We start from the raw sequence: 9,565 nt of genomic DNA, 5'->3' as shown, positions 1-9,565 counted from the left end.
AATGTGGAATATATTTTTAAAATATATGAAATCAATAAATCATAATTTTTTAATAAATTATAACTCTAAAAATAAAAATTTTAAATATTACTTTATATATATATATGAAAAATAATATTAAAAAAATTGTTTTTTTTAGAGTTGTAATTTATTGAAAAGATAATTTATTGAAAAATTATATCTCTTAAAATTGTTTTTTTTTTATAAGTATTATCATAAAATCACTCACCATACACAGAAAAGAAATAGAGAACATCATTTTATAAAATATCATTGATATAAAACTTGATTGTGTGAAAGTAAAAATAGATTAAGTGTTTTTTATTGTATTTAACAAAAAATTTGTGAGTAACTCATTTTACACACCGTAATTAAATTTTTGGGGTGAATTAAGTCTAAAAAAAACACATGTATAATACATGTCTTATAGAATTACAATATTATATTTTCTATTTCTATTCCATAATGTTTATTTCTTAAAGAAAAAATGCTATTCATCGTCCTTTATCAGTCACTTATTAATCAATTTTTAAATTTAATTTTTTATTAATTATAATATTTTATAATAAATTTATATTCTAAATTTATAAAAAAATAAAAATGTAATATTTTTTCTCTTCATTTAAAAAACCCGGTAATTTTTTAAATTTGGCTTATGATATCTGAACTTTTTTTGTTTTCATCGCCATTACTACTACATATAAATAAGATAGTGAATTCATAATTTTTACCTCAATTTGTTAAACTAATTTAGAATTATAATTCATTGAATTGTAAGATGGAACGTAAATATAATTTGTAAAATATAAAAATTTTGAAAATTTTGATAGGAAAAACTAATTTCATAGCTAATAATAAAATAAATCTCAAATAGATTGAATTATCCATAACACTATAACTAATATATACCATAACAAATCAAAAATTACAATTCAACACAAATTCACAATTCAACTCACAAATCAAAACTCAAATTCACAACTTACAAGTTTATACGATACTAAAAGAAATTCAAGTAGCAAATAAACCAACCAAATTACTATAATAAACAACTAATTAACTAAAATTTAAACAAGCCATTTAATAATCATTCTATTCTTCATCATCAGTCATAAAATCTTCACGAGTTTCACAAGCTTTCGCATTATCATCTTCATTATCAGGAGCAGGAGGAAGAGGTCCTTGAAAAATTTTTCAAACTCATCATCATCAAGATAAGAAATTGCCAAACGATCCTTAGAGACACCAACAACTCTATTACAACTTGCTCAATCGTTTAAATCAGGATCTGAAATTAAAGCACATCTAAATTTTCTTTTTCTCCATCTTTGTCAGCAACAATCTACTCTTCATCAGAGTCCAACTCATCAAGACTATAGTCATAATCAAGACTTCTAGTTTGTTTTTTCTTTGCGAATCTTGAGTTTGGCATCACAAACAATATTATTCATGATTTTAGCCTTCAAACAGTTTCTCCCTTTTATGTGAACCTTTCAAAAGTATATAAAAAATATTAGTCAAACGATAAGATAGAATTAAAAAAATAACAACCAAATTTATAGAAGTAAAATGCAAATTATATTTAATTACTAACCATTTCAAAAGAGCTCAATTGCATTCACATCCAGATGAGTTACATGTCAAATTCAAGACATGAACTGTAAATTGTTGGAGCTCTGGATGCTAATTTCCATAAGAATCTTACTAATGAGCTGAAATTTCAGTAAAAATTACATTTTAAACTACTTTACTACCGAAAAATCATTTTCGAGTTTTAAAATTTTCAAGTTGAACATCCATCTTAGTAATTAGATCTGTAATTTTTGTCATCCTTTCTATACAAGCATAAAACTGCTTCTTAAGCTCATAAGCAATTTTAAAATCAGAGTAATAATGAATTTGAAAATTCAAATAATAGCCTGCAGTATGTAATGACCTATGAAATTAATTGTCCCATTTTACATCAATAATATTTCAAATAGGTATATAACTAAAACATAGAAAAATTAATAAATTAGTTACAAAATAAAAATATTTTCATGCATTAATAAAAAAAATAGTTAAGCAATTTACCTTGTCTCAACTCCTTGAAATGCATCTTATATTTTTTTCTTAGCATTTTTGATTTCTTCATAAATAAACTCTTTTGTCAGTTTTTCTTTTGAATCCACCGTACTAAGCACAAGAAAAAGAGAGTAAGCAGTTCTCAAGCAAATTATCACTTCTTTTCAAAACATCTTATTCAATATCACACTTGTAATTATCTTTTTATTTTTTGTCTTTACAAATTTACTAGAAGTCCATTGATCAGAAAAAATATTCCTATTAAAGAACCTTTGTTGCCATTGAGGCATCCTAAAGTAAGGTAAAAAGTTACAAAATGGGTCATACTCGGCCTCACCAAATCTTTCTCCTTAGTGTGGATGTGAAGTAGTGCAAGCATATATGTAAGTAGTAATCTTTCTACTTTTATAAATTGTGTCTTGTGAAGTGTTACTTTTTTTTTAAGTCTTTAACATTAAATCAATACAATGTGCTGCGCAAGGCATCCAAAACAGTTTTTTTCTCTTTTTCATTAGCATTTCTCCTGCAGCTTTATAGTTTGCCGCATTGTTGGTGATAACTTAGATGATATTTTCTTCACCAACCTCTTCAACTGCATCATCGATCATTTTAAAGATTTTGTCAGCTATCTTAGTAATATGAGAGGTATTAATAGATTTTAAAAAAAATCTCTTTAGGACTATTAACCAAAAAAATTTAGAATAGTTCATCTTCTCTTATTTGTCCAACCATCAGTCATTATTGTGCAGCCAACCTACTTTCCATATATTCTATGTTTTTCTAGTAATTATTAAACAAGCTCCATGTGTTTCTTTAAAAAAGACACTCTTAATTTATGGTAGGATGGTGACTGAAATCATTGTCCATATCTTATAGCTTTCTCAAACATTCTAATGCATTCCTCACTTTTTGATACATTAAAGAAGATATCATTATTGTAGAAAAAAGTAATAATCTCTAAACATACTTTCTCTCTCAAGTTCTTCTTAAATATATTGTTGATTGTTGTTTGAGTACTAATGCGTATTTTCTTGAATATGTTGTCATCTAATTCTTTTTCTTTTTCCTTTTCACCAGTAGTGTCACCTTGCCTCACCCATGCTTGTTTTTTTCATCGAATTTATTTGCAACTTACGTACAACATTCTACATTTATTTTTTAACGTCGTCACTAACAGTTATACAAGTCCCAACATCTTTTTAGTTCCTGCTAAGTGCTGTTTCAATCTATAAACTCCTCCTGAAAAAAATTTATGGCAATATTTACATTATCTTCTTTCCATCTTCTCCAACAGATATTCCATGCTCCCATCCTACATCAGTTCTACTTTCAAGAACATTCTTAGCAACTTTTCTTTTACTAGCAATTCTAGTTGTACTTTCTGACTGAGAAGTTGAAATGTTAGTTGGATTCTCACTTACATTAGCTTGACTCGATGCTATTTTTGTTTAGAAAAAATAAAAACAATAAATATTCAACAAATCAATTCAATATCACAGCAAAAATTCAACAATTTAACAAAAATTATTGAATTGTGTTCAATGCCAATTACAACCATCAAAGTTCAACAATAAAAATTTAATAATCCAAATTGAACAAAAAATACCAGCATAACAAAAATTTAACCATTCAATTAAAAGAAATTCAACAAAAAAAATTTAATAAAACATTTTAAACAATTAAAAACAAAATAGAGTAAAGTAAACTTAAGCCACTAAAATAACTAAAGCACTATTTAAATCACAACATCTTATCAAAACCAAATAAACTGTGACATAAAGTTCCAAGTATAAGTGAGTAAAAATGTTGAGTGCCCTCAGATTTTGTGTCTTACAAAATTTTAATGCTCACAGAGAGCTACTAAGTCAATGGTGTGCATCAAAGCCTCCCAATAAGATTCTGAGATTTTTAATTATAAACAACTACTGTCTCAATACATTTTGTGTTAAACATCATTAGGCATAATAAATTAAGATAAAGACATGATGCTCAAAGATTAAACATGTATAAACATAAAAGAAAAAGATAAAATAAAGATTCACAATAATCAATATCTAAAATAGTAAATTAAAATAATAGAAATTTTTACCAAAATAAAAATAATAATAATTGTTAACAGTAGATGACAAAGGCAGAAGAAATGGAGAGGCATTGAATCCTGTTCAATGCTCTTGCTTGCTATAAGTAGTGGAAATCTTTACTTTAAAGTTTGATCAATTGGACTTTTCAATTGAAAAGATTCATTAAGCAATAGATTGAACATATTTAATTTCAATTGAAGTTTGATCAATAAGTTTGAACTTATTACATTTTATATATTCTATCTTGTTACGATTTATGTGTAGATTATATATTTCTAGAGCTTTTTTCTATAAATCTAACTTCTTATTTAGGTATTCCCTTAACTTTTTTATAAGGATGATATTATCGACAAAAAGCATGCATCATGACACAGGCTCTTGGATATATTCTATGAGTACTTCCAGAACTAATGTGAAAATGTATGGATTTAGGGATGAATCCTGGTATAATTCTATACTAATAGAAAATTTCTCTGTCACACCAGTCTTTATAGAAGTTGTAACCCTATCATACATGTCTTTAATTACACGAATATGTGTGATCCTTACTATTCTTTTTCAAACCTTCCAAAAGACCTCCATTGGTATCATATCATACGCTTTTTTCAAATCAATAAACATCATATGTAGATCTCTTTTATTACTACGATACCTCTTCACCATCCTTTTTAACAAATATGTAGCTTTGGTGGTGGATCTGTCTGACATAAAATCAAATTGGTTCTCTGTTACTTGTGTCTCTTATCTAAGTCTTCATTCTATCACTCTTTTCCATAATTTTATGGTATAGCTCATGATCCCTCTATAATTTCTACAACTCTATATATCCCCTTTATTCTTGTAGATAGGTACTAAGGTGCTCTTTCTCCACTCATTTGACATCTTCTTTGACCTTAAAATCTCATTAAATAGTTTTGTTAACCAACTGATGCCTTTCTCTCCAAGGCCGTTTCAAACTTCAATTGGAATATTATCGAGTCCTACTGTCCTACCATTTTTCATCCACTTTAGAGCCTTTTTTACATTGAAGTCTCGAATCATTCGATAGTAGTCAAAGTTTTGATCTTCTTCCCTCGTTCATAATTGACCAAGGCTCAAAAGAGTCTTCTATCCTTCATTAAATAATTTGTAGAAGTAGCTATTCCACCTTTCATTGATAGTCTCATCTTGAGGCAAAACCTTTCCATCTTTATCCTTTATGCAACCTGATCTAAGTTTTTTGTTCTTTTTTCACAGATCTTTGCGATTCTATATATACCTTTTTCTCCTTCATTCGTGCCTAAAAATTGGTAGAGACCCTCATATGCTCTTGTAATTCTTACTTCACTTACAACCATTTTTTTCTCTTTCTTAGCCGCCTTATATTTTTTCTAATTATCTGCATTGCGGCACAAAGACCACTCTTTAAAGCACTCCCTTTTTGTCTTTATCGTTTCTTGTACACTTGCATTCCACCACCAGGACTCCTTGTCTCTTGGTTCTATCACTCTAGATTCACCAAAATTTTCTTTTGCTGTTTTTCTAATAACTTTTGTCATCTTCCTCTACATCTCCTCCGCGCTTCCATCCCCTTCCCACTTCGCCTCTTCTCCTACCCATCTTAGGAAGCTTCTTTGTTCTTTGCCTTTCATCCACCACCACCTCATTCTTAGGTTCTTTGTATGATGTCTTTTTCTTAAATTTTTCTCAATGCAAAAATTCATGACAAACATCCTATGTTGTGTTGTTAAACTCTCTCCCGAAATAATTTTACAATTAATGCAAAATTTTCGGTCAACTTCCTCAACAAGAAGAAGTCAATTTGAGAGCTTGTCATGCCACTCCTATAGGTTATAAGATGTTCGTCTCTGTTTTTAAAATATGTATTTGCAATGAGAATGTCAAAGGTTGAGGAAAAGTCCAAAATAGTTTTATCCTCGGTATTGACTACCCTGAAACCATGGCGTCCGTGAATACTTTCACACCTAGTCACTTCTCTTGGCCATTTAAATATCCTTCTAAAAAAATCTTATCTCCCGAAGGTATGTCTTGGACCAAACTCTCTAGATCGTCCCAAAACCTTATCTTGTGCTGCTCGTCCGAACTCACTTGTGATGCATAGACGTTAATCACATGAAAAAGTACCTCTTTTCACTTCAAGTTTGATAGAGATGATCCGATCACCCACCCTCTTGACATCCACTATGTCCTTCTTCCACTGCTTATCCACGATAATACCTACCACATTCCTATTCTTCACATTTCCTATATATCAAAGTTTGAAGTTGGAGGTATCCAACTCCCTAACTATCGCGCCGACCTATTTTGTTTCTTGTAGGCACATGATGTTAATCTTTCTCCTTGTCATGGTATCCACCACCTCCATGGATTTTTCTATTAGTGTGCCTATGTTCCATGTCCCGAATCTCAATATTCTGTCACTCCGACCTTTACTATTACCTTTTTCTTTGTGAACTAGTTTATTTACCCTCGTTCGTTCATGAAAATGCGGAAACCCTTACTCATTTAACACTACACCCGGACACCAATGCAGCGGGCTCTGACTCATTGACATTGTACGCGAGTCATACAGCTCGTGGCTTCCGGGTAACGACCTGGCTTTAGCGCAATAATGTCTTTGATCCATGTCATGAAGATTCGACTAAATTTTTATGTTGGCTGTCGAAAGCTTAAAACAACCCTCCTCCTTTATCTGGATTTGGGACCGATTATATAACGCATATGTAGCATAGGCAGAATTATTTAAGATAAGTTAAATAATTAAAAAAAATTAACTTAGTTAATTATCTAGCATTATTCATATTTTTTATCTATTGTCAATATTATATGACAAATATTATACAATAAAAACTTATATACAATTATCTTCATGTGAAGTTAATAGTTAAAAACGGTTAAATTATTAAATGTACTTGATTAATTTATCATCTAATAGTATTTAAAGTGAAAACTTAAGTATAATTAATTTCATGTGAAATTGATAGTTAAGAATTCTTGGATGATAATTTAGTCAAACATGTCAAACCATTTAACAATTCGTTTCTAGCCATCTTTAATTATTAATTTTACATGTAAGTCTCTTCCACAATTTATACTAAACATCACATACAAAATGTCATGCTACCAGAATATATATCAATTTTATAAAATAATCCACTTCGATATTTAAATTTGGCTCTTCAATTTATACTATATGTCCAATAATTTAATTGAGTTGTGCAATGGACATGTACAATGGATAGCACCAACATCGTTTGCAATGCAGAGAGGCTTTCTAAGTCCATCACGGAACCAAATGACTCTGTTTTGCAGAAACTCAGACACAAAAGAATCCAACATTGAAAGAGTAACATGTTGCATGACAACAACATGCGCGATGTTTCCATTGCAAGCCAAACTCCACCTACTCACAAATTCATCATCCAGAGGCCTCTCAAACACAACCGTACAACTGAACTCGTTCAGCATTGCACCAATTCCAGCACTGCCAAGTTGGTCCCTCAAGTAACGTGCATTCATTATGCACCTTTCAACTTCCTTCTCAATTCCAATTATACCCTTCTTCTGCAGACTGTACCAAAGGAAGATCGGAGCATGGCCGCTACGGCTTCCTGTCACTGTGGCATCCCTTGATGCAATCACTTCAACCACGTCTCTTGATAGCGCCTTCATGTGTTCCAAACGTGTTATTACAACTCCACATGGAATTGGGCATCCTAAGAACTTGTGCCCAGATATCGTTATGCTTCCAATTGCTTTCTTGAAACTTATCTTTGATGCCTGCACCATCCACTACCATCGTTATTTTCTTTCAAAATAATATATATAGTAATCAAATCAAGGAAAACTTTTTATTTACTCACTGCTTCTTTGAGAAAAGGAAGCATGATTCCAAACAGAGCTCCATCACAGTGAATATAGAATCGATCACGACTGAAACCAGTTTCGTCAAGTGTTTTTATTACAAGGTCAATGTCATCAACAGCTCCTTTCATCGTTGTTCCTGCAATAGTTTATATATGTTAATTATGGATATCCAATAAGTAGTGTAGAAAAGAAGAGGAAAATAAAGAAAGAATACCTATATTAAGATTGATAATGGCGGGTTTGTGTTTGTTAGCAAGTAACAAAGCCTTGAGATGATGGCAATCAATCTGACCGGAGATCAAAGTTGCAACCTTGATACATTGCATTCTGTACATTCTTGCTATCTTAAATACAGAATAATGGGAATCTTGTGAGGCATAAAGAATCCCATCCGGAAATTGTTCTCTCCTATAATAATGAATAATAATAATGTTTAGTGTGTTAATTGAGTAGTAATAATAATTAAAGAGAGAAGGATGGAGAGAGACCCAAGTAAGAGGCCGTGGAGATTGCCTTCAGTACCACCAGTGGTGACATATCCCCAGTATTCACTCTTTTGAATGTCCCACAAATTAGCGAACCAATCAAGCACACTCACTTCGAAACTTGTTGAATTCAGAGTGAAACTGCTCCCATGAAACGGATCCCCTGCATTGTTAAGATGAAGATGAAGCAATGGAGCCAGAGCTTCGTAGTTGAATTCCTCATTCGTCGGGTACCCTGATACATAGATAAAGTAAAAAACAATGAATTCTGGTAGCCTTGTAGTATTAATTATGATACATACCAAGAAAGCGTTGCTTGTGGGGTTGCAATGAGGCCAAGTAGTGGGTAATTACTTGACCCAAATGAGCTTGTGTGTGGCTGTCGCCATTGATAACAAGACTCATTTTGTTTTGTGTATTATTATTATTGTTGGTGTTGTTACTACTACTGACAAGCCTTGTTGTTAGCAATGGCAAGCCATGATATATGGAAGTCACGGCCGCGGTGGTGCTACTCTCCCCCACGGAATTCTCCATTATTATCCTTAATTTTTACCTGTGGTGTTCTAAGATGTTTTATATTACAGCCTCGCTCAATCGTGGAATCTAACCAATGTTTATATATACAAATAGAAATGTATCATTTTGTATTCTACCACACCATTATTTCTTTACCTAATCTACTACGGGCCCTTTATAATAATGTACTACATATACACCCATTAATATTTTGTACGGGTTAATAGTTAAATTTGTCTCTCAAAGATCACTCATTTTTTAAATTAGTCCTCAAATGATTTTTGCATTATAGTCATATTAGTCCTTGAAAGATAAAACGTAAGTCAAATTGGTTCTTCCGTTAGTTAGTGGCATGATGACGTGATAGGTTAATGCCACGTGTCACTTGACATTTAAACAAGTTATTTATAATCAAAATAGTCCCTAAAAGTCCAGATGTAAGTCATTTTTATCTCTAAAATTTTAAAAGTTAATTTAATTAGTCTTTATATAATTTTTTTATTTTTTCTTTATGATATTAAATTTAAAATATTTTTTAATAGTATTAAT

The 9,565-nt window shown here is 30.9% G+C and overlaps 1 protein-coding gene across 1 annotated transcript; it reads right to left on the bottom strand.

Annotated features, from left to right (window-relative positions):
- Nucleotides 1–7,282: 7,282 nt before the first annotated feature.
- LOC127739565 (serine decarboxylase) lies at nt 7,283–9,071 on the bottom strand. The gene is made up of 5 exons (XM_016087119.3): nt 8,800–9,071; nt 8,501–8,732; nt 8,227–8,420; nt 8,009–8,148; nt 7,283–7,925 (listed from the first exon to the last, which is right to left on the bottom strand). The coding sequence occupies exons 1-5, from the start codon at nt 9,032–9,034 to the stop codon at nt 7,335–7,337; spliced, it is 1,392 nt and encodes a 463-aa protein (XP_015942605.1). The 5' UTR covers nt 9,035–9,071; the 3' UTR covers nt 7,283–7,334.
- Nucleotides 9,072–9,565: the final 494 nt, after the last annotated feature.

Source organism: Arachis duranensis, chromosome 9 (genome assembly GCF_000817695.3).
Source record: "Arachis duranensis cultivar V14167 chromosome 9, aradu.V14167.gnm2.J7QH, whole genome shotgun sequence".
In the NCBI taxonomy this organism is placed as follows: Eukaryota; Viridiplantae; Streptophyta; class Magnoliopsida; order Fabales; family Fabaceae; genus Arachis; species Arachis duranensis.
Note: the sequence above shows the minus strand (reverse complement) of the source record. Positions and strands in the feature narration are given on the sequence as shown.

Bases quoted from the DNA above. Each gene is read 5' to 3' on its own strand.
- LOC127739565 (XM_016087119.3), bottom strand. From the start codon at position 9,034: ATGGAGAATTCCGTGGGGGAGAGTAGCACCACCGCGGCCGTGACTTCC. The intron at 8,733-8,799 runs GTATGTATCATA...TCTATGTATCAG, and splicing joins CCACAAGCAACGCTTTCTTG to GGTACCCGACGAATGAGGAA. The intron at 8,149-8,226 runs GTATTCTTTCTT...AAACTATTGCAG, and splicing joins CATTATCAATCTTAATATAG to GAACAACGATGAAAGGAGCT.